The sequence below is a fragment of the Callorhinus ursinus genome, unplaced genomic scaffold (genome assembly GCF_003265705.2).
Source record: "Callorhinus ursinus isolate GAN/ISIS: 27379988/994484 unplaced genomic scaffold, GSC_fseal_2.0 scaffold45, whole genome shotgun sequence".
Taxonomy (NCBI): Eukaryota; Metazoa; Chordata; class Mammalia; order Carnivora; family Otariidae; genus Callorhinus; species Callorhinus ursinus.
The window spans coordinates 6,450,455-6,474,958 of record NW_027397107.1 but is presented as its reverse complement, the minus strand read 5'-3'; the positions used below and the strand labels follow the sequence as shown (position 1 = coordinate 6,474,958).

General features: G+C 49.7%; 2 protein-coding genes across 6 annotated transcripts in view; one reads left to right on the top strand and one right to left on the bottom strand.

The window, feature by feature from the left end:
- Positions 1-940: 940 nt before the first annotated feature.
- Positions 941-12,357, bottom strand: RLBP1 (retinaldehyde binding protein 1). The gene is made up of 8 exons (XM_025893260.2): positions 12,208-12,357; positions 9,428-9,519; positions 9,022-9,150; positions 7,570-7,774; positions 5,890-6,068; positions 2,709-2,867; positions 1,701-1,811; positions 941-1,400 (listed from the first exon to the last, which is right to left on the bottom strand). Exons 2-8 carry the CDS (start codon positions 9,437-9,439, stop codon positions 1,242-1,244), a joined length of 954 nt encoding a protein of 317 aa, XP_025749045.1. The 5' UTR covers positions 9,440-9,519; positions 12,208-12,357; the 3' UTR covers positions 941-1,241.
- Positions 12,358-20,437: 8,080 nt separating this feature from the next.
- Positions 20,438-24,504, top strand: part of FANCI (FA complementation group I) — an 83,244-nt gene continuing 79,177 nt past the window's right edge. For 2 of the 5 annotated variants that reach the window (XM_025892948.2, XM_025892951.2), the window contains exons 1-2: positions 20,438-20,537; positions 23,958-24,060. In XM_025892948.2, the coding sequence (XP_025748733.1) occupies positions 23,977-24,060 (84 nt within the window). In that variant the 5' untranslated portion in view covers positions 20,438-20,537; positions 23,958-23,976. Of the gene's footprint in view, positions 20,538-22,200; positions 22,234-23,955; positions 24,061-24,504 lie in introns of those variants that run through there. The other 3 variants (XM_025892949.2, XM_025892950.2, XM_073882262.1) reach the window with 3 other exon arrangements.

Genomic DNA, 24,504 nt, shown 5'->3' with positions numbered 1-24,504 from the left:
GAAGGAGTGAAAGCAGATGGGATCGGATTAAACCTACAGCCCAGGAAATCGCTGAAGGTCCTGCGCCAAAAAGTGGGTGCAGTCCCCAGGGGGTTGCACGCCCACAAGGAGGGGCAAGTGTGGGAAAGCCTGCGGTGATCACTAGGGTCCTGGGGTACCCGGGCAGGTGCAGCCGGACCAGCCGACCCTCAGCCTCCACACTGACTACAGGAACAAGAGTGTGCCCCCAGGTGGGAAAGTCAGCGGCAGATCTTGGGAGAAGCCCCTGGCAATGCCCGCAAGCCCGGTGCCCAGCAGCCAGCTTCAGGGGGAAGAAGCAGGCTCAGTACACAGAGGCCTCTAACGGGGAGTCTCACCCCACACTCAAAAATCGCCAAGCACGGGGCGCCTGGGTGGCTCAGTCATTAACCGTCTGCCTTGGTCATGGTCCCAGGGGCCTGGGATCGAGCCCCGCATCGGGCTCCCTGCTCGGTGGGGAGCCTGCTTCTCCCTCTGCCGCCCCGCCTGCTCGTGCTCTCTCTTCTCTGACAAACAAATAATAAAATCTTAAAACAAAAAACAAAAAACAAAAAAACCCAACACTACCAGTCAAGGCAAGGGGTCTGGAGGAGAGAGCCTTGGGTGGAGAGACCCCTCAGACGACGGGACACAACCGCCACCCTGGAAGGGGGTCCCAGCTCCTGACCACTGCACACATCCCACCCCGCCCGACTGAGGGGACCAAACCACCACAAGATGGAGCCACTTCGAGACCGCTTCCATCCCAGAATTCCATGTAAAAAAGCCCTCTCTTGCCTACAGGCCGCCAAAATTGCCGTGTTTGCCAGGTCGTTTTATATCCCTCTTCTTTTATCCTTTTATTGTATTTTACTTTGGCAGCGGAGAGACCTTTAAATCAGCCTCCTTGCCTGTTTTCACAGACCCTAAGAGGTAGAACTGCTAGAAAGGAAATCATCGAGAAGCTTAGAGTCTTTGAAACTCAACCCCACACAAGTCACTGTCCTCGGCTTCAGAGGCAGTAGGAATATAACTGTCCCCAATTCTTCGTGTTCAAGAGAATTGCCCCTGCTTTATTGCCCCCCCCCCACTTGGGAGGAGGGTGACACCTGAACTCATCCAAGCTTAAGGGGGTTCAGGGGAACCACAGCCACCTCAGGCAGCCCTTTTCCCAAGCTTCTGGGCCCAGGACGGCTGAGGAGAGTTGGGGGTTGCTAACTACAGGTGGATGGCAGGAGACGTCCTCAGAAGGCTGTGTTCTCAGCTTGGCCCCGGGGGCCAAAGAGATGCTCAGCAACGACCTTGCCGTCATACTTGGGCAGTGTGCCCCCAAAGTCGGAGGGCAGGATGTCCTCATCAATCTCCTGGAAGAAGCCAGAGAGGTCATCTCCATGGACATAGACCTGCAGGGAAGCCGGGGAGACAGAGCTGAGTGGGGGGGGTGTGCCCTCAGGATGGGGGACAGAGGGGAGAAAGGCACAGCATGCCCCGTCTGCCTGAGGGTGTCCGTCTCCACAGTCCTCTGTGTCGTGCTGTCACTCAGCTCAGGCCCAGGGCACAGAGTCTGAGGAGGGCTCAGGTGGGGTCCCCTCCCCCTCCCACCCTCATCCCCCTTGTCTCGTGAACTCTTTCCTGCTACCGCCACCATTCCCTCACTGGCCAGAGAAGTGGTGAGCACGCTCCCTGTGTGACCACGCACTCACCCGTTGGAGCAGCTTGTTCTTCAGAAAAGGCTTGACCATGTTGTAGGTGGTAGTGAAGTACCACGGCTGGTGGATGAAGTGGACGGCTTTGAACCGGGCTGGGAAGGAATCCTGCAGTGACAGAGAGTGCTCCAGCCCATGGCCCCAGTGGCCTCGGAGGCTCCCACTCCCTCCCCCACTGCCTCCCCCAGGACTTGAGGACGCACTTGCCTCATCACATGATTGCCCCAAAGGATAGCCCAGTAAAGGTTCCATCCCTGGGCCAGCAACTGGGGAGCCTTGGCTTCACCAAGGCTCCAAACTGCAGGGAGGAAGCCCCAGAGGCCATGCAGCCCAACCCTGTCCCTGCTGATGTGTAACACCTTGCCATTAGGTGAAGTGAGGAAATGAAATGGTAGCCTTGCTTGGTTTTTAGGTGACGAGCTTTTTCAAACCCACTTGCCTGCTGAGTGGACTGAAAACTATTAGAGACCCCAGGGACACTACCCACAGCCCCCTACGACCCCCATCTCCCACCCCTCCTTTCCCAGATATACATAAAGCAGATTTCAGACGGACTTCTGACACATCAGTATGTACCGGAGTGAGCTGTCAGGGACATTAACGATCATCCCTTTCTTGGGACAAATTCACCTTCAAAGAGAAGCCCTGTGACATGTGCGGACAGAGAAGGGGATTCCAGGTCAGAAGGTGCAGGTTCAAGTCTGGCCTCTTCCACTTTAGAGTTTTATGACCTTGAGAAGTCACTCAAGTCTCTGAGCCTCGGTTTCAAGGTTTGTAAAATGAAGCAGAGGAAGAGTCTGCTCTCAAGGAGTTAAGGAATGAATGTGAATGCTTGGCACACTGTTGATCACCATGCAAGCCTTTGTGCTTGTCATTCCTCATTATGGTGCTAGGTGGTGGTCTTCTAGGGTCCTGGGCAGCACCATTAGGTGGGGCACCTGGGCCCAGCTTCCCAGCCTCCTGACCTGTGAGAGGCTCCTGCAGCACAGAGGGCGGAGGCCTCACCTGGAGCATGTCCACCATCTTCCTAAGATCAGAAGCCCGAAGTCCGGCAGCCTGCTGCATGGTAAAGCCCTTGAAGTTCTCAATGATGCAGAAACCATTAATCTGAGTTTCCTCGTTCTCTAGTAGCTTCTCCAGGATGAAACAATATGCCTGCAAGATCTTGGACACAGAGTGGACAGGCTGTAAGACCCAACATGCAAAGATAATTAAGGCTTAAGGTCCTGAGGGGAGAACTAACTGGTACATCCCTTACCGGAGGAAATTTGTCACAGGCTTTAAATGGGGACATTCCACCTCCTGGGGATATGTCCCAAGAAAATAACCTTGAATGTCATATCCATGGTTAGAGGCTAGGGTGTTTTTCCTTGTACCCTTTTAATAGTAGAAACATTGGAAACAATCTAAATGCCCAATAAGAAGGGACTGGTGAAATTATGGTACATTCATGCCATGGAGTATTCTGGAGCAGTTAAAATTATATATATACAATGAAATGATACAAAAAATATTCATTCATGATATATTACTGTAGTGTATGATCCCATTTTTATAAGAAAAAATTGTGTGTAGTGTGCATGTGTGTGCATGTTTCTAGAAAAAGTAGATTGGGGGGTGCCTGGGTGGCTCAGTCAGTTGAGGGTCTGCCTTCAGCTTGGGTCATATCTCGGGGTCCTGGGATCAAGTCCCATGAGAGGCTCCCTGCTCAGCGCGGAGTCTGCTTCTCTCTCTTACTCTCCCTCTGTGCTCTCCCCATCTCTCAAATAAATAAATAAAATCTTAAAAAAAAAAGAAAGTGGATTGGAAGGATGTCAATGGTAGAAATTTCTGGGTGGCAGAATTGTGGATGATTTTTAATTTATTATTTTTTTGCGTTTTCTAATAAGTAGATATCACTTATGTAATAAGAAAAAGTATTTTTAAATAGTCTTTTTTGTAAAAGATTTTATTTGGGGGGTGGCTCAGTCAGTTAGGCATCTGACTCTTGATCTCAGCTCGGGTCTTGATCTCAGGGTTATGAGTTCAAGCCCTCCATTGGACTCCATGCCTACTTTTAAAAAAAATTTATTTTATTTTATTTTTTTAAAGATTTTATTTATTTGAGAAAGAGAGAAGAATGAGCAGGAAGGAGAGAGAATCTGAAGCAGGCTCCGCACTGAGTACAGAGCCCGACACGGGGTTCGATCCCATGACCCTGAGATCATGACCTGAGCCAAAACCAAGAGCCAGATGCTTAACTGACTGAGCCACCCAGGCACCCCTAAAGATTTATTTTTAAGTAATCTCTACACCCAATGTGGGGCTCGAATTCACAAACCCACGATCAAGAGGTGCATGCTCTTCTGACTGAGACAGCCAGTACCCCAAGAAAAAATATTTTTAAATCTCTCCCACAAACACATACACGCCCCTCAGTCCTAAAGCCAGTATCTTAGTTAGTCTAAGACACCATGCCTGCTCCTAATATCAGGAACAAGATAAGGATGTTCGCTAGGTCTACCCCATTTAACCCTCTGTTGGAGGTGTTAGCCAATGCAACCAAGTTTAAAAAAAAAAAAATGCATAAGTAGAGGGGCGCCTGAGTGACTCAGTCGTTAAGCGTCTGCCTTCAGCTCGGGTCATGGTCCCGGGGTCCTGGGATCGAGCCCCGCATTGGGCTCCCTGCTCCGCGGGAAGCCTGCTTCTCCCTCTCCCACTCCCCCTGCTTGTGTTCCCTCTCTCGCTGTGTCTCTCTCTGTCAAATAAATAAATAAAATCTTAAAAATAAATAATTGAATAAATAAATAAATATAAATTAAAAACATAAAAAGTAATAAAAATAAAGTTCAAAAGTAGGCATGTAAAAGGGACGGTGAGGCACCCCTCATTCGTGGGTGGTATGGCAGGACATGATGTTGCATTCATAAAGATGCTAATTTCCCCCAAGTTTGTTCGCAATAAAAATACATTCCTCCTGGAACTAGACAAGTTAATTCTAAAGTCTATAGGAAAAGGTAGACATAAAAGAATAGCTAGAAAATCCCTGAAAAAGAGGAGTCATAGCACAGAACTAACCTTAACATATTAAACGTTCTACACGATCTCTGTAATTAAAACTGTGTGCATTGGAGTGTGAATAGACAGAGACTGACGGCACAGAATACAAGTCCAGAAATCATCCAAATGTACATTTCATATACATCCAAATGTATATGAAAATAGAGACTGTGATAAAGATGGCATCTCAAGTCACTGGGGAAAAAAGATGGACTGCTCAATAAATCATGCTGAGACAACAAGACAGCATCTTCGAAAGTGGGTCTGTACATTTTTTTTTTTTTTAAGACTTGGAGGCACATGCCAAAGTTCTCCTGAGACAAACCCTAATTCCCCCCACTTAGGGTAGCTCTCTTAAGGGCCTGACAAGCAAAATCACACACACATATATAAATGCAGAGACCAAAAAATACAAAAACACTAATTCAAAGGGATACATGCACCATTATGTTTATTGCAGCACTATCTACGATAGCCAAATTATGGAAGCCGCCCAAGTGTCCATCGAGAGACGAATGGATGAAGATGTGGTACACATGTACAATGGACAAATTACTCGGCCATAGAAAGGAATGAAATCTTGCCATTTCCAATGACATGGAAGGAGCTAGAGAGTATAATGCTAAGTGAAATAAGTCCATCAGAGAAAGACAAACACCATATGATTTCACTCATATGTGGAATTTAAGAAACAAACGAACAAAAAGGAAAAAAGAGAGAGGCAAACCAAGAAACAGACTCTTAACTCTAGAGAACAAACTGATGGTCACCAGAGGGGAGGTGGGTGGGGGGAGGGGTAAATAGGTGATGGGGATTACAGAGTACCCTTATCATGAAGAAAAAAATAAAATCACATGATAAAAAAGAAATAAAACGAATACCCTTCAAGTCATATGGTCAAGTAAATAAATACACGCAGAGAACTCAGGCTGCTTAATAGGTTGAAAGTTGGGCTTTCCAGAATCTCTCCCAACCCACAGTCCATTAATCCCCGTTCTCTGTGTCACTCTCAGCTTTCAGCATTTGGCAGGGCTGACCCACGGCTGCCACTGCCACTGGGCAGGGGTACCAGGGAGGAGCCATGTATGGGCCCAGAGGGCTCTGCCTGCAAATTCTCCCCTGCCCGGGAAGGTCAGCCCCCACTGACCTCATCGAAGGTGATTTCTTCAGAGTCCCAGTTCTCGATGTTGAAGAGCATGACCACCCGGCCATACTTGTCCCGAGTGGAAAGGACACCAGGGTAGCCGGCCTCCACGGTGCAGCGGACCGCCTCCAGGGACAGGCTGTCGAAGAGCTCGGGGTACTGCAGCCGGAAGTTCACGTAGCCTGGCGGAGGGAGAGTAGAGGAGCCCCTCAGGGAGCCAGCCCCTCAGGGAATGGCACACAGCAAGATTCCAGAGACCCGGACTCCTGCCTGGCTCTTCCACAAGCATCCTGTGTGTGACCAAGCAGGGCACAAGCAACCTTTCTGAGCCCCTTGTCTCCTCTCCAAAACACGGGAGGATACTATTGGCCTATCTCACCAAACTGCTGCAGTAATCAAATGCGATTCTAGGTATGAACTTGTAAACCGTGCCAACATGAGGTGTAATTCTGAACCTGAGGACGATTATTACTTGTTATATTCTCTTGCCCACGGGCAGAGATACAGGCTTCCCAGTTGGGCACAGGGTTAGCTGAGTAGAAAAGACCCCAAGATCGAACCTCAACCCCACACAGAACCCAAAGGCCCTTCCTGATTCCAGAAGCACTTCTCCCACCCACAAACCCCACCCTTACCTGTCCTGAACAAGTCCCCGCCTCTCGACCACCGAACCCTAGAGAGCCCAGGCCCAGGAGAGGTTCTGGGGGAGCATTTGCCTAGGGAATGCCACTGACCTCCTCACCTCCTACCACCCTCCAGGTATACCCCCACCCCCCTGCAGTTCCCACTGCCCTATTGCTCTTCCCTCAAGGTATCTCATTTCCTTTGCATTTTTCTTCAGAAGTTCCCTTTGCCCTGGAGCCTTCCTGGCCACTTTACCTAAAACTCCAACCCCTCAGGTCTTTGCATCCACCTCCTTTATTTTTTCCTCATTATCCTTTCTTACTACCAAACAGTCTAGGTAATTTTATTTTATTTCTCTGGTTTATTATTCCGCAGTTAGCATACGAAGTCCATGAAGGCAGTTCCTGTCTGCTTTGTTCTCTGCTGCATCCTTTGGCCTAAAAGAGTGGTTGGCACAGCGTGGCTGTGAATTCACTTTTGGGGAAGGAAGGAAGGAAGGAAGGAAGGAAGGAAGGAAGGAAGGAAGGAAGAAGTAAAAAAGGAGAATCGTTAGCCTGCAGAGGGCCTGCTCGGACACCCCCTTCTCCCCCCGCCCCCCTCCAACTAAGGATTGGATTTCCTTAGGAAACCTGTATTGAGCCAGCCAGCAGGCCTAGGCAGTTCTGTCTTTAGGGCTCCTTCCCAGGGCGGGCACCATCTCCAGCCCCACTCTGCATGAGGCTTAGGTACCTGCAGGGCGACGGGCACGCGCACCCCCTTTCCTGCAGCCATGGTCAGCCAAAGCCTAGGCTGCGGTGGGGGTGACGGGAACGCTCTCCAGGACTGGGAGAAAGGGGAGGGGAGCCAGACCTCTAGGAATGCGGAGGCTGTTGAGTTCACACCCCATTTTCCAGGTAAGGAGAAGGAGGCTCCGGGTAAGGATAAGGACTCTCACAGGGCAGGGAACGAGTGGGGAGTGGAGGGGACAGCCTCCTCCGTGCCTGGGTGAGAGTCAACGCCACCCTCACCACCTGGGCGCCCCAGCCTTCGGGAGGCGGTGCCTCGGGGCGCGGGTCTCACCTCTGAGCAGGTCGTAGGCGCGCCCCACGTGGAACTTCCGCGCGCGGATGAAGCGCAAGAAGAAGGCGCTGTCCCTTCCCCGCACGCGCTCGGCCACCGCCCGGGCCAGCTCGTGCCCGGAGGCCGCCTCGGCCTGCACCAGCTCCTGCAGCTCTCGCACCACCTCCTCCCGGGTCTCCTCCCGCTCGTTCAGCTCGTCCTTGGCCTGGAACGGGGTGGGGTGGAGGCAGCGAGGCCCAGACAGGCGCGCGCACGCGGGTGCGGAGCAGGACGCCCAGGCGAGGAGGCCCCTGCCAGTGCCAGCCCGGCCGAGGGGCCGAGGGGTTACCGCTGGGGCCATGGCTCCTCTGCCCCCAAGAGCAGCATCTGCACTGGCAGCCCCTGAGACTGCCAGTTACTTCCGCAGAACATTGGGTCAAACTGCGCATCCTGGGTTTGTTGGCAGGAGACCGCCAAAGGGGTCACCGTTTCTAAGGACAGCAGCTTCCCCCTCCTGGAGCCCTTACGTAGCACTCTGCTAAGGCCTTGAAATACCAAAGGCCGAAACCCACCGCCATAAAGTAAGTAGCCACATCCCATTTCTCAGGATGAGCGGACTGAGGCTGCTAGACGTGAAGGTGACCCAGGCAGGAAGGGGCGGAGCTGGGGCTCACACTCAGGCTGGACTTTCAGTCCCTTCTCTCTGCAGCCTCCCAGGCTTGATTCTGATCTTTTCAAAAACAAAGATACCCCGCAGACCACAGCCTGCCCCCTGCCCCAGAGCCTCTTATTCCTCCCCTTGGCTGGGTCTGCAGAACTCTTGTGCATGCCTCAGGCAGCTCTCTCCTTGGACAGCAGGAGTTGGGGGTGAAGGCAAAGGAGGGGGACTCAGGTCTGGGGGAACCCAGAGCGCCTTTCCCTTGGCAACAGAGATGCAAGCTAGGAGCCCAGGCTCAGCTCAGGCCAGGACAGCTCTGCCACTTTCCGCAGAGCACAGTCTGATCCTCTCTGAGCTGGTCCAACAGCCTTCTTTCAGAGGTACAAAGGGCAAGACCCAGAGAGGGAAAGCTACTTGCTCAAGGTCACACAGCAAGTTGAAGGTTAGGTTCTGATTCTAGAACTCAGGCTTCTTGCCTATCCAGTGGGGGCAGCAGTTGGATTCCTGTGCCCCTGGGCCACTTGCAAACCAGGGTTCCTCATATCTGACTCTAGTCACCCAGGGGCCCTAGGTCCTGGCATTGATATCTGTTGGTGCTATAGTCTTGTATTGGGCTGGCCTGGATGCTGGTCAGCCCAGTGTTGCTGCCATGGCCCTGACCTCCAGAATGGCCCCTAGAACAGTCCAGTCCATTAGCTCCAGGATAGCCTGGAGAGCTGGGCCTGGACCCGTCCTACAGGAGAGAGGATGCTGTCAACATTCCCCCTTGTTCGCCCACCCCAGCCCACCCCTCCCTGCACCCAGGACCACCTCACCTTCTGTAATGTGTGGCGGGGGAGCTGGCTGCACGGGCCAAAGACAGGTCCATGGTCCTTGGTTGTAAGCCGCTCCAGCTGGGCACGGAGCTCCTGTTCCTCTTCAGGGACCACTCGGAACGTGCCCACCTAGGCAGAGAGAAGTCGGGAAAAAGCAGGGAGAGCCCCCCCACCCCCATCAGCTTGAGCAGGCCAGGGCAATGGGCCTGCTCAGACCCTAAACTAGTACTTTTGTCAAAGGTCACTGTTAAGCCTTCTCCCTTTGGGTGGGGTCACGGACCACAGAGGGATTGTACGGGTGAGTGCCCATAAGGGACCTGAGCAGACCAAACAATAGAGAAATGGGGAGGGAGAAAGGGAGGAGGGAAGGCAGATGGAGGGGAGACCAGAGCACAGGGGTACTCACGCCCTCTGACATGCTGCCTCTCTGGAAGACTCAGAGTCCTCAGAAAAATAAGGGCCTCACTTCTGTGCTGGCCTCTCCAGGCGGCCTCCTCCCTAGGGCAGGAAGTCAAGGGGGGCAGTAGTCTGGACAGACCATTCTCTGATTGTCTCAGAACAGATCTCGGGGCGCCTGGGTGGCTCAGCTGGTTAGGCGACTGCCTTCGGCTCAGGTCTCGATCCTGGAGTCCTGGGATCGAGTCCCGCATCAGGCTCCCTGCTCAGGGGGGAGTCTGCTTCTCCCTCTGACCCTCCCCCCTCTCGTGCTCTCTATCTCTCATTCTCTCTCTCTCAAATAAATAAATAAAATCTTTAAAAAAAAAAAAAAAGAAAAAAAAATCAGAACAGTAGATCTCAAACTTTTGAGTGCATAAGAATCACCGGAGGAATCTAGTCGAAATGCAGGTGCCTGGGCCCTGCACCCTGTGATTCTGACTCAGGAGGTCTGAACTGGGGCCAGGAATCTGCATTTTAAAGCAGCACCCCCACCCCCACCACCATGGCCCTGAAGAAAATGATCCTTGGGCTACACTTTGGGAAACACTCCTTTGAGAAGGAATACACACAAATACCTCAAACCTTAGTTCTTAAGATGAGCTGGTGCAGCCAGGGAGAACCTAGTTTTGGCCTCCATTCGGAAGTTACATGATCACTGCAGAATAAGGCAATCCCTCCTCCTCTCTGTGGCCCTCCTTCTCCAGCCCAAAGGGGGATCTCGGAAACTTCCCAGCCTAGTGGATGGCCCCTTCTCCGGTGCATTCATTCTCAGGAGGGGTGATGACTAGTTAGGTAACCAGAATACTGGGTGTGTGTTCTGTGCTCTGTGATGCACTAAGTAATTTCAGATCAGTATCTCAGAGCCAGAGCCGGCATTATTTTCCCCATCTTACATGGGAAGGAGCAGACCCCGGGGAGAGTAAGCGACTTGTCCACTGTCGCACAACCAGAAACAGCCAGGGATCAGGCCCAGAGCCCAAGCTGTGACTTCCCATGAGCACCAAGACGCAGCCTCTTGGGGCAAAAGTTGGGCCTGGGTTCAAAATCTGTCTCTTCCACTTGCAAGCTCTGTAATTTAACCTGAGTATTGGTTGTCCCCTGGAAAAGGGAGGTGGAAGGAGGGTAATAAAGGTTCAGTTAAATAATGTGCAGAGAGGGAGTGCTTGGCCACCAGAGCAAATCTCATCCATTGCCCACATGACAACCTGCTCAACCCAGTGAGTATTTTTGGAGACAGCTCTCCTGTGGCCAGGTTTTTTCCTCTCCCCCCTAAACATCCCCATCGCCTTTAAAGGAGCCATCACCACCCTGCTCCTGTCTCTGACCAGGTTCGCACTTGTCAGTTCTGTCACCTGCTCATTATTGGAAAGTGACAAAGGTGAGACTTGAACCACTGCTTTGACAGCCAAGGCCAAGGCCTCTCCAGGCAAGCCCCCTAGGAGAATGGGTGTTACAGAAAACCCTTTAGGGTCAGAGAAACCTGGGTTGGAACCAAGAGTTGTCATTTACCACCCACATGACGTTAGGCAAGTTACTGAACCGTTCTGAGCCTCAGTTTCCCCATCTTCAAATTAGGGATAATAACTGTACCTACCAAATAGAGTTGTAATGAAGTGCCTATCATTTCTGTAAGGTACCTAGCACAGTGTTTTGCCCTAGAGCATGATTTCCCTTCCCTTTCTTAGCATCAGACTGATCACTGCCCTGGTGTGCCCAGAGAGACTGGGAGGATCCCGGATCCCAGGGAATATCTGAGGATCTCCTAATTCCCTGCCTCTCCCACTCCCCAGCCCCAGCCAGGGCAGGGAACCCACCAACTGGAATCAAATCTAAGCCTTCTCTCTGGCAGGGAGACTTCCAACTGTGTGGACACAGAGACAGACTGAAGTACTGGTGTGGCCTCCCTCGCTTGGGTTTTGCTGGAACAGGAATGGAGAGGCTGAGAGAATTAAGCTTCGGCAGTAGAGATAGGGGCTGGACACCCCCAGCCAGTTAAGCAGATCATTAGGACAAGATCCTAGAACCTCAAATTAGAGGGTGAAAGTCAGTACAGAAGCTCTTTTAAAAATATGCCCAATCCAGGGGCACCCGGGTGGCTCAGATGGTTAAGCGTCTGCCTTCAGCTCAGGTCGTGATCCCAGGGTCCTGGGATGGAGCCCCACATCGGGCTCCCTGCTTGGCGCGGAGCCTGCTTCTCCCTCTCCCTCTCCCTCTTCCATTCCCTCCACTTGTGCTCTCTCGCTCTGTCAAATAAATAAATAAAATCTTTAAAAAAATATAAAAAATAAAAAATAAAAATAAATAAAAATATGCCCAATCCAGTTAATTTTGAGTTTTTAAAATACTGATTTATGAACTATATGCAACGAAAACACATTCACCCCCATTCCGTGGTGAGGCTGTTCCCTGCCACCCAGGGTTGCCAGATCAAATACAGAATGCCCAATCCCGGGTCCATTCCAGATGAACAACAAAGAGTTTTGAAGCATAAGTATGTCCCATGCAATATTGGGGACATACTTACACTAGAAAAGTCTTTGTTGTTCATCTGAAATTCACATTTAACTGGGTGCCCTGTATTTTTATTTGCTAAATCTGCCATCAGGTTGATCTAGTAGTGCTTGGAGCATGGCCAGTTGGTTTCAGTTTTACAGGCAGCTTGGGATGTGGTCTCCCCACCCCCACCCGCCGACTCCTCATTGCAGTCCTGGGCTCCCTGGCCCGGCCAGACCCCTGCTACTGACTTACCTACGAGCTCTCCTTAGGGCTTCCTGGTGCCTGCGTCCGCCGTCCTCCTGGGGAGCCTGGAGGTTGCCTCCGCTGGGGGCGCGGGCCAGTCAGCAGGCTGGGATTAGTGTGTCACAAGGAACTTCTCAAGGCCCACGGTTTCGCCGTTAAATCAGGCTTACAGGGAGGCCCAGATCGGGGCAAGTGAAGCACCAGGGGGGTGGGGGGATTGGCCTGGGCCTGGCTGCAGCCACCGCAAAGCCCTCTTTTGTGTGCTTCGGCTCCTGAGTTCCTGCTCAGCCATGTGGAAGCTGGGCAGCGGGGGTGGGATCTGGGCCGGCCCCATTCCCCCCCCCTTGCCCCCCCTCTCGTGGGGGGGGGGGGGGGGGGGGGGGTCTGAGAAAGCACATCGCAGGGTAAGACATGCAAGAGATGGAGGGAAATTTTAAATGTGATTGTGGGGGCACCTGGGTGGCTCAGTTGGTTAGGCCACTGCCTTCGGCTCAAGTCACGATCCTGGAGTCACGGGATCGAGTCCCGCGTCGGGCTCCGTGATCAGCGGGGAGTCTGCTTCTCCCTCTGACCTCCCCTCTCTCTCTCTCTCTCTCAAATAAATAAATAAAAGGGCAAGACAGGCTGAGCCGCCTTCGAGGCAGTACGGCGGAGTGATAGGAGCCTGCTTCGGAATCGGGCTGCCCACTTTTAAATCCCAACTCCAGCACCTTCTAGCTGTGGAATTAACTTCACCACTCTGACTCGGCGTCCTCCTCTGAGAAGCTGGGATGATTGGAGGACAGGCTCGGGGCTTTAGTGAGGATGAAAGCGCTTAGCTCAGTGCCTGACACTTAGTAAATGTAAATGCGCAGTGAATGCTGACGGTTACCCCAAATGCGCAATTAATATGCATCTGGGTGGAGGGACCCACATTATCCAACCCTCCGGAAGATAAGAAACCCCTCTGCTGCCTCCCCTCAGCAGGTGGCTTCCCAGTCTCCGCTTTGATATTTCACTGCTGGGGGTGTGGTGGAGGGTGGGCACGGGATGATTTCTCTAGAGTATTCTTTCTCTGGGATTCCAAGGGCAGGGAGCTCCCTGTTTTTACTACTGGATGTTCCTCCTTGTTTTAAAACTCATCCTTGGTCTGACCCCCAAGCAGCCTTCTGTAATGTCACCCTCGGTCCTAATTTTGCCTCCCGAGGGTGTCTGGGACAGGGTCAAGATCCTGTGCACGGGACATTCTCCAGGATCCATCCCCAGAAATGCTTTTTGGTTTGCCCCAAAATAGTTCTTGGTTTTCAACCGATTCCTACTTGGGTAGGTTTGGGATCCCTTCACCCTCTTATGCTGTCTCCAGACATCCTGGGGCTTATGAGAGTGTCACGGAGGGGCAGTCCCTAGGAGCAGCACCTGACCCCCACTTGTCTCTCTAGACCCCTTCCTCTAGAGCAGACTGCAATGCCTGGGCTTGGATCTTGGGCTGCAGCTAAGTAAACTTAATCTCTTTTCTTCTGACAGCCCCTTTCCTGGGCTCCTGCTCAGGCTGCCGTCTGACTTTGTTTCCTCCCGAGTCCTCCCTGGAGCTGCAGAACCCCTCATTTCTATCTTTCTGCTCCCTGAGGGTCTAGTCCTGTACTGTCCACTAGCCAGCTGTAGCTTTTTAGCACATGAAATCGGATAATGGCACCAAAGAATTGTAACTTTAATGAACTTAAATTTAAATAGGTTGGTACTAGATCCAGTTATTGGAAAACTGTGAAGTATGTTTAGAATAACTTAGGTGTGTGCTTCTACTTTCTCAACTGTAAATTCTGTGATCAAGTATTTAGAGTCCAATGTGAGATGTGCTGTTAATATAAGATACCTACTGGATTTTGAAGACTGAGCACAAAAAAGAGCATAACATTTCTTTTTTTTTTAAATTAAGGATTTGTATTTTTTTTTATTTTAGAGAGAGAGAGCACGCGTGCACAAGTGGGGGGAGGGGCAAAGGGAGAGGGAGACTCTCAAGCAGACCTGCTGCTGAGCACAGAGCCCAACAAGGGGCTTGATCTCAAGACCACCGTGAGATCATGACCTGAGGCAAAATCAAGAGTCAGATGCTTAACTGACTCAGCCACCTAGGCGCCCCAGCATAAAATTTCTTATTAAGGATTTTTACATGACTTAATATTCTGAAGTGGTAGTGCTTTGGATTATATCGGGTTGAAAATATATGAGTTAGGGTGCCTGGGTGTCTCAGTTGGTTAAGCGACTGCCTTCAGCTCAGGTCATGATCCTGGAGTCCCGGGATCGAGTCCCACATAGGGCTCCCTGCTCAGCAGGGAGTCTGCTTCTCCCTCTGACCCTCCCCCATCTCATGTGCTCTCTCTCTCTCTCTCATTCTCTCTCTCTCAAATAAATAAATAAATAAATCTTTAAAAAAAAAAAAGAAAGAAAATATATGAGTTAATTTCACTCCTTTTTTTCTCCTTTTTTTTGATGTGGTTATTAGAAAATTTAAAGTTTTCTAATTTTAATGGCTCCCATTGTATTTCTCTTTTTTTTTTGCCAATTTTTTTTAAAGATTTTATTTATTTATTTGACAGAGAGAGACAGCGAGAGCAGGAACACAAGCAGGGGGAGTGGGAGAGGGAGAAGCAGGCTTCCCGCGGAGCAGGGAGCCCGATGTGGGGCTCGATCCCAGGACCCTGGGATCATGACCTGAGCCCAAGGCAGACACTTAACGACTGAGCCACCCAGGCGCCCTCCCATTGTATTCCTAATGGACAGTGCTGGTCTAATCCTTACTATTCCTTGGAGTGTGGCCTGTAGACCAAGAGCATCAACATCATCTGGGAGCTTGTTAGAAATGCAGAGTCTCAGGCTCTTCCCCAGACAAGCTAACTCAGAATCTGCAGGTTAACAAGGACCACCCCCCCGCCCCCCAGTGATTCCTATGCACAGAAAAGTTTGAAAAGCGCTGCCCTAGAGTATCTGGCCCTCTCCCCCTCCTGCCTGTGCCCAGCACACTACCTTGCCTGACCTCTCATGCCCCATCGGCTCTGAGGATTGGTGGGAAGTAGATTGAGGATTATCCTTCCCACCAACCTCTTCCTCTTTGGGGCTGGCCAATGGTGAGGTGGGTGGCGGTGCAGGAAGCAGAGAAAGGGGGGGGGGAATCCTAACCTAATTCCAGGCCACGATTGCTCTCAGGGGTGTGCTAGACACCTGTAAAATGGTGTCCTTATATGAAGAGGAAATTTGGACACAGAGAGTTACAGAGGGAAGACGATGTGACGACAGAGGGAGAAGACAGCTATCTATACGCCAAGGAGAGAGGCCTGGGGAGAAACCAGTCCTGCCAACGCCTTGATCTTGGATGCCTAACCTCCAGAATTGTGAGAAAATACATTTCTGTTGTGTAAGTCACTAAGTCTGTAGTACTCTGATACGGCAGCTTTAGCAAACTAACAGGTGTGACTCGGGACTTGTCCTCCGGTGCTTCCAAGAGCGTGAGCTTCGTGGGAGATAAGGGAGGGTGGGCGAGAGCGCCAGAGGAAAGAAGGACAGAAGGCCCAGCATAGCCTCAGTCAAAGCCAGCTGATAGAGTGCCTCGCGAGGAACACTCCTGTGCACCAAGAACACTTGCGGGTTAAAGACCCAAACAAGAGCTTTTCAGGATGCTAGCAGGCCACGAGGCCCTTTTTAGGGAGCAGAGCTTCCTGTAACATTATTTTCTGCTCACAGTCCTGCCTCTGCCCTCTCCCCTTCCCCCGCCCCCAAGAGTCACGTTCATGTCTAGCTCCTGTGCTAGAACAATAGTTCCCTTGTGTGAGGGGGGACACTGCCCTCACTGGCCCAGACACCTGTGCTGGCCATGTTGGCAGACAACCTCAGGCTCCCTGGCTCGCTCTCCCAGGCTGGAGGCAGGCAGGGAGGGGGCTCGGATTGGCTGTGCCCCCATTCTGTACTGCGACAGGTGCCTTACCTGCGGTATCGCATTCAGTCCTTCTAGATGTGAGGGAGAGAGGATCTTCCCCTTTTTTACAGAATAGGGAGCTGAGAGTCGGAGAGATGGGAGGCCCTGCCCAAAGCCGCACAGTCGGTGGGGAGTGGGGTCCTGGTCATTCGAAAGCCCCTTTACCGTGCAACACGCAGGCTGCGCTACCTCCTCCAGAAGTGAGAATGACACCAGTGTGACTGCTCAGGAAAGTCACACCTGCCCCCTGGCTTCTGGGGAAGGTGACATCACCTCACTTTCCTGGGGGCAAGAATCTGGTCACTGCCATTCCCTTTTGGCCAGTAATAATTGTCCTGGGCTCAACCCCTCCTTCGGAAAATGGGAAAACCCAGCTCGAGGGATATTCTGCACCCTCCTTACAGTTACACAGTGGGAATGAGGGTGCCTTGACTAGCATGGGCTGTCCCACAGAGCTAAAAAGCTGCAGGTCTCCCAGAGCCATGCTCATTCCCCAAAGAAGGGTCTGCCCTGTGGCCGTGGGGAAGTGCGCAGTGCCAGGGATGAAAGCAATGAGGATAAATAAAATCTATCGGTATGCTTGTTCAAAGGTTATTTTTTGGTGAGGTAAGGTTTAACAATATGAGGAAAAACAAACAGCGTGTATTTCCAAAAAAAAACAGGGACATTCTCATAATGAACCGCAGTATAATGACCAAAATCACAAAATGAACGTTGATGTAATACAATTGGATAATCTACAAACCTTTACTTAAATTCCAGTTAGTTAGCATACAGTGTATTGGGATAATCTACAAGCCTTAATCAAATGTCACCAATTGCAAAAGGCCAGTTTTTAAGGATTACGTGCCCCCCCCCCCCCGTCCTGTCTTTCAGGCCTCTGAGAAAAAAGAGACCGAGTAGGGGAAGGGAGCTAACATTTTTGTTTGTTGTGGTTGTTCTGAACTTTTTTCTTTCTTTTTTTTAAGGTTTATTCATTTATTTGAGAGAGAGAAGGAGGGGCAGAGAGAAAGAGAGAGAGAGTCCCAAGCAGATTCTCCCCCACCCCCCAAACATGGAGCCCGTCGCGGGGCTCGATCTCCTGACCTGAGATCAGGACCTGAGCCAAAACCAACAGTCGGACACTCAACAAGTTGCACCGCCCCTGGTGCCCCAGTTTTGGACTTTTAATCTTCAAATGATTTCAAATTCACAAGAAGTTTTAAAAGTAGTAATATATTAAGTCAAAATTTTGGGTTTGAACTGTCAACACTTCATTGAGATAATTTAAAACCGTATTTTTCTAAGGATGAGTTCATAATTCTGTACCCATTTAATAAATATTTATGAGGTACCCTGTGTGTCAGTTTTCTAGACACTGGGGATACGCATAGTAAGCTGTTAAACCTCTACCTCAAATCCTACCAAGTTGGAATTTCTTCAGGGTAGACTCAGCTGGTTCTCCTTAACAATCCTATGAGCTGCCCAGATAGTATTGTCCTTTTTTTTTGGCTAATGATCTTCACCATTTTCAAATGTACACTTTAGTAGTGTGAAGTATTCATATTATTGTGAAACAGATCAGAACTTTTTCATCTTGCAAAACTGAAACTTCGTATCTATTAAGCAATAATTCCTTATTTCTCCCTCCTCCCCAGACCCTGGTCAAGCATCATCCTACTTTGTGTTTCTATGAATTTCACTCCTTTTGATACCTCTTATGAGTGGAATCATAGAGTACTTGTCTTTTTTGTGACGGGCTGATTTCACTTAGCATAATGTCCTTTGGGTTCATCCCCGTTGTAGTAAGTGACAGATAGCATTTCTTCCCTTTTTTAAGGCTGAAGATTATTCCTTTGTATGGATATATCACATTCTATTTATCCATTCAATGTCCATGAAGACTTGGGTTGTTTCTACCTTTTAGCTTTTGTGAACAATGCTGCTGTGAACATGGGTGTACAAATATGTGTTGGAGACCCTGAGTCCAATTCTTCCATATTTAGACCCAAATGTGGGACTGCTGGAGGGAACTAACGGTATGAAGGGTTTCTAAATGTTAGGCTTTTGATACGTGCTACCTTGATTATTCTCTTAATCAAGTCACCCTTAAACCCAGACAACTAGAGCTCTTGGTCCGGGTGGCTGCCTTATTAGCCCCCTTCCCAGATGATGAGATCAAGAAACCTAGAGAGTGTAACCACCAAAACCCACATGCCTTCCTTCGGACCACGCTCTGAGTACCTTCCAAAACATCCCCAAAGTCGCTTCCTTGGCCTATACAGTCCCCTTCCTCAGTCCACCCTCTCCAGGGTAGGCCTGCTGGTGTGCACAACTGTAGACCCAAAGGGTAGCCAACAGCAGCTCTAGGAGGGAGGCATGGGGTAGATCTTCATGCAAACATATGAAGCCCCTCACACTGCAAGACCCAGTATCCTGAATGAAAGGAGGCCTCCATTTGTCCTTTGAAGCCCCTCACACTGCAAGACCCAGTATCCTGAATGAAAGGAGGCCTCCATTTGTCCTTTCTCTCTAGACTCCTGCAAATATCAGTAGTTATAATGTTACCACACAAATGAGAACTGCTGATAAGGTTTGAAGAACATTTAGTTCCACTATTGTAAACCCGTTTTTAATTGGCTGTTTCTTCTAAAGTCAATGTTATCACCAGCTGCCCAGTGTAGGAATCTAGTTGGTTGAAGCAGATGAATATGATTTGTTGCTTAGTAAGGAAGCTTGCACCAGGTGGGGAAAGACTGTTATTCATTTGAGTCCGGTCTTTTCCTTTGCATGTGTAACAAGAGGGAGAAAAGACACTGAACTGTCAATGCCCTGGGTAGACACTCACACAGGCAGTTCAGTAAGTGCTGCTGGGATGCACAACTGGAGGCTCAAAAAGGCAAATGAGCCCGCTGGATGACACAACCACATATTTTTGTGGCTGTATGGCTCAGTCCCATAAACAGCTGAAAAGGGAGGCTTTGTGGGGAGAAGATGAGGTAAAGTCATCTGTATCCTCGGCAAGCTAAAGGATTCCTTTCAGGAATCATCTTCCAACTCAGCTGCTGTGTTTCAGCCATATATTACAGCTCAGTATTGGGCCAGAAACGTGATAGAAGTAAAAGTTGCTTCAGAAGGGTCATAAGCAAGGAGCAGGCCTGGACAGCTGAGAGGCATCCTTCTCTTCCAGGGGTTGTTTCTCCCAGTACTGGCCAAGTAGACCCATCCCACCCCTGCGGACGGAGTGGGGGGGGGGGGTGGGGGGGGGGGGTCAGGCTCCACACGGAATACCTCTGATTTTAGCATTCCTTCACATGCCATTTGGCAAGTCCAAATCTGAAGGCCTCCTCATCACCCTGTCCCCAAACCTGCAGTTTTCCCTGTGCTCCCTGTGTCAGTTCCCTGGCATTATCAACCCACCCCCACCTATCACTCAAGCCTGAATATTCCTCAGCTCCTCCCACCTCTCCCCCAAGCCGGTGCACGCTACTTCCTAATCTCTTTCACATGCAGTCGACTCCTTTCCGCCTGTCTCCACTGCAACTACCTATTTCCAGGGCAATTTACCTAAAGTGTCCTGCCTTCAGTCCTCCCCGCCCCTCATCATCTCTTTTTAAGTCTCTGCGGCACTCACCTACCAGAGAGATTCTTCTACAGTGTGAATACAGTCACGTCCTTCCACTTCTGCTGTTTTTCCACACTACCTCTGATGTGAAAAGGACTTCCAAGCCCCTGCTTTCTCACCCCCACCCCAAGCACCTTCACCTAGTCAGGGGCTTGCTTGCTTGTTGCTCTCAGGCCCTTTGCCCAAGCTGCTCCTTCAACCTAAAATAGATTCTAGATCTGCCCCTCCATTGCTCTTTGCTCTACTGTCGGTTGTTCAATTAATAAATATTTACTGAGCATTTACTGCTTTGCCAGACTATGCGCTAAATGCTAAGGTTTTGCGGGGGTAAGAACAAAAAGCCGCCTGGCCACTTGGGGCTTACATCTTGGGGGTTACTGGTACCTCCCCTAATGCAAGGAGCGCGACACCTTCATCTGCCTTCCAGGTGCTTCCAATGCAAAGACCTGTAGGTCCCTTGATTCGGCCCATCTCGCACTCCCTCTTTCCCTAACAGTAACCAAGAGGTGTTAACCGGTCAACACCACGCTCCAGGTACGTTCAGGCCACACTGCGCATGCTCTCTGCGGTCCTGAATGCGCGTTCACCTGCTGCGCCTCCCCGCAACTGGGAGTGGGAACGTCCGAGGACTCCCGACCCCTTCTGCCTTAATGGTACATCCCACGCGCGTGCGCCCGGGCAGCGGAACTAAGGCGCGGGGGGGCGGGGCCTGTAGTGTGCCGTGACGGAAGTGCGGCGGCGTGCGGTTGAGCGGGGTTTTTGGAAGTTTGTTGTGGCGGTGAGGCCGAGGTAACCGTACGGGGGGCTTCGCTCGCTGCCCGGGCGTAGGGACTCAGCGCCTTAGGGAGGGAGCGGGTCTGTGAGGACTGGAGGACTGCTGTTGCGAGCTGGCGTTCTGGTGTTTCCTCTGGCCTGTCTCCCGCCGCATCCCTCGGTTTCCGCGGCTCCCTCCTCCCGGCCGGGCCACACTCTTCGCCTTCCTGTTAGAGTCTTCTCTCCGTCAGGGTTCAGCTCCTGCGTCTGAGACATCTCACCCCGTTTCACTTCTGTGGCCCGGTCACGGCCCGCTTCGCCAGCCGCTTTGCTTCCAAGTTTGTGTTTACGTGTTGCTCTCGGGGGAGCCCCGGCCGGAAAACCCGCGCGTTTCGCGTCCCTGAGCCGCGCTGGTCTCTGGACAAGAGGTGCTGCGCGCTTCGCAGTCGCTTGGTAGTTCATCTCTGGTTTTCGGCCGAATTTAGCAAATGCACCCGCTGAGATAGATTTCAGCGTGTTCCCCCTCTGGCTGCAAGTCTCTCTTGGTCGGTATGCCCTTTCTGCATTTTCTCGGCCCTCCCCGCTCCCCCACCCGCCTAGGCCCTGACGGGGGCGGGGGCGGTAATTAAGAGCATGGGATCTTGGGGTCTGGAGCTGAACAGGCCTGGGTTTCATTTCTGCCTCTGCTACTACTGGCCTTCTAACCCTTGGGACAATTATGTAATCTCTCCAAATCCCGAAAGATCTTCATCTAAATTGGAACTAGTAACACCTACTTCATGGGGTTGGTATGAGGATCAAATGAGTGAATGTAAAGGGCTGGGCCCAGGGCCTAGGGAGTTCAGTAATTCATTTGTTCAGCAAATATTTATTGGGCACCTATTACAAGGGAGGTGCTGGGGACGCCTGGGTGGCTCAGTCGGTTGGGAGTCTGCCTTCCGCTGGGGTCATGATCCCAGGGTCGTGGGAGGGAGTCCCAAGTGGGGCTCCTTGTTCGGAGGGTAGTCTGCTTCTCCCTCTGCCTGCCATTACCCCAGCTTGTGTGCTCTTTCTCTCTCTCTCTGACAAAATCTTTAAAAAACAAAACAAGGGAGGTACTGTGATTAAGTGCGGGAGGTTCGGTGGTAAACAAGACCAGACATGCCGCCCCCTCCCCCCACCATGGAGTTTATAGTAAGTGGGAGATGCAGTCCTAATCTAGTCATTACAAATGTCACCTTAAAGGTGTAGTGAGGGTAAGAGAAACTACTCTTGCCTTGAAAAGGTATAATAAGGGAGTATTTAGGGGTGCCTGGGTGGCTCAGTCAGTTTCTGCTCAGGTCGTGATCTCCAGATCCTGGGTAGGGCTGAGTGGGGAGTCAGCTTGAGATTCTCTCTCCCTCTCCCCCTACTCGCTCCCTCTCTTTCTCTCTAAATAAATCTAAAAAAAAGGGGGGGGGAGCGTTTAACCTAGACTTAGCTTCTTGGGAAGTGTAGATTGAGCTGAGATCTGAAGGATTTGTAGGAATTAAAAGACTGGGGGGCAGGGGATGAAAGGAGGGGTATGTATAGAAGTTCCAGCCTGAAAGTTAAGTTGTAAGGGCCTGTGGCAGGAGAACTTGGGGGTTCGAAGGAGTGTATAGTGATGAAGGGGGGGAGTTAGGTGCGGGCCAGACCCTGCAGGACTTTTTAAACTGACTTCTGGATATTGGACTGATAGGAGAGCAGTGGAAAGGCTCCGAAGAGTTTTAAGGTGAGGCTGGAGGTGGAAGGAGTGTAAGCCACGTAATCTGGTTTGTGTTTCAAAACGATTACTTCAGTTGCTGTGTGGGGGACAAGTTAAAAGCTTTTGTAGTAGGTCAGGTGAGAGATGGTGGTGGCTGTGGAGTGATACGGCAGTAGTGGATCTGAGAAGTAGATTTGAGAGATGTTTAGGGGCTGACATTGCCAGGACTTGTCAGTGGATATGAAGGATGAAGGTGAAATTGTGAAGAATGTTGTCCGGGGGAAAGAAAAAAAAAAGGATGTCCAGGCGTCTGGTTTCAGTAGCTTCATGGAGGATGGTACATTTTATGGGGATGGGAAACAAGAAGAAATACAGGAGGGGAACAGGTCTTCTTCGCACAAGTTTGCATTTCCCCCTTCCCATTATATTCCCATAGCTGCGCACTAAATCCTGCCTCCCAATAGGCTTCCATTTCATCTCTTCCTTTCCACGCCCCAGAGTCACCACCCTAATACAGGCCTTTGTGTCTATCACTAAAATAGCCCCCCACAACTTCTTAGTCTCTGCTCTTTGTCCTTACTCTCTCCCCACTTTAATCTATGTGTTGATGCCAGATTGTTTGCTCAAACACTTGTTCAGTCTGAAACAGGGAGAATCTGAATCAGGCAGATTTTCTTTTGCTCCAAAAATTTTGGTTGTTATCATTTACAGAATAAAATCTAAATCCCTTAATCTGTCATTTAAGATCTTGCACAATTTAGGGGCACCAGGCTGGCTCAGTTGGTAGAGCATGTGACTCTTGGGGTTGTGAGTTCGAGCCCCATGTTTGGTGCAGAGAATACTTAAAAATAAAATCTTGAAAAAAAAAAAAGATCTTGTACAGTTTATTCTCAGCCTGTCTTTCTAGCCTTCATACTCATTGCTCCCCTACTTGAACTTCGTACCTCTGTCCCTCATTTTCCCTAAATAGGTTTTTCAGATTCTCCTATGAAGAAGTCCTTTGTTCATGACATTCTCCTTCTTAGTAGTGTATAAAGCATACCATCTGGTTATCTTGACTATCTAAATTTAGTTTCTAAGTTCCAGTTCAAGCTCTCTGCTGGGAAGCCTTCTTGACCTCTAGGCACACATTTATTTCATTAGTCTTGTTAACTTCTCATTTGTTTTTATACCATTTATTTTTTTTTAGTTTATTTTTTTAGAGAGAGCAAGAGAGTGTGCACAAGCGAGGGGAGGGGCAGAAGGAGAAGCAGACTCCCCTCTGAGCAGGGAGCGTGATGCAGGACTTGATCTTAGGACCCTGGGATCATGACCTGAGCCAAAGGCAGATGCTTATCCAGGCACCCTGTTTTTATACCATTTAATTGGCACTTTGCATTTACAGTGTTGTTGATTTATTCATTTATCAAATATTACTTTAAGCTTATAATACATATTCTTGTGTATATGTTTATAATTATTTGATATACTGTTATGTGGCAGCTTTGTTCTAGTCAGTGTGCTAGGTAGATGCTAAAAAAATATAAAAATGGGCAAAAATTATGAAACTACTTGATTAGAATACAAGTTTCTAATATGGAAATTCCAGGGAATTCTCCAGATTATTTTGGCTTGGATAAGTATCACCTACTCATACTAATGAGTACCCACTGTTACATATATAATATGTATGAAATAGTTAACAGGAAAGAAAATAATCAAGGTTGTTTACTTCTGGAAGTTTCATCCACCTCTGATACTTTCCCTTACAGTTCCCTGATATGTGCAACAATGGACCAAAAAATAATATCTCTAGCATCAGAAAAAACAGCAGATAGACTGCAGGAATTTCTTCGGACCCTGAAAGAAGATTACGTAAGTATTAGGAAGCCTGTTCTCCTAAAACCAAATGTCAAACATGATGACAAATTCAAAGGACATGTTAGAAAAATTATTCTGCCACTTCATCTATCTCCACTGTCCTTAGGAGACAAGGATTTATTTGATAACAACTCAGATGTAAAGAAATAAGGAAGAGAAGTAGACAACATTCGTCTACAACTATATAACACTTAAACATTTATGCAATTGTATGTATATAAACAAATTAGTGTACTTTCAAGGTTCTTAGAACAATCCTATTTGAAGAGACTATCCAGACTATAGTTACGTGTGAGACATTTTGCCTATTGACATTCCTTTATTAATATTTTCCTTTAAAGAAGATAAATTTATAAGCAGTAAAATATTTTTAAGTTATTATTTGAATCTTCTTACTCTCCTGGTAGGCTTCCCTTTTTCCATAGTAAGTGTTCTCAG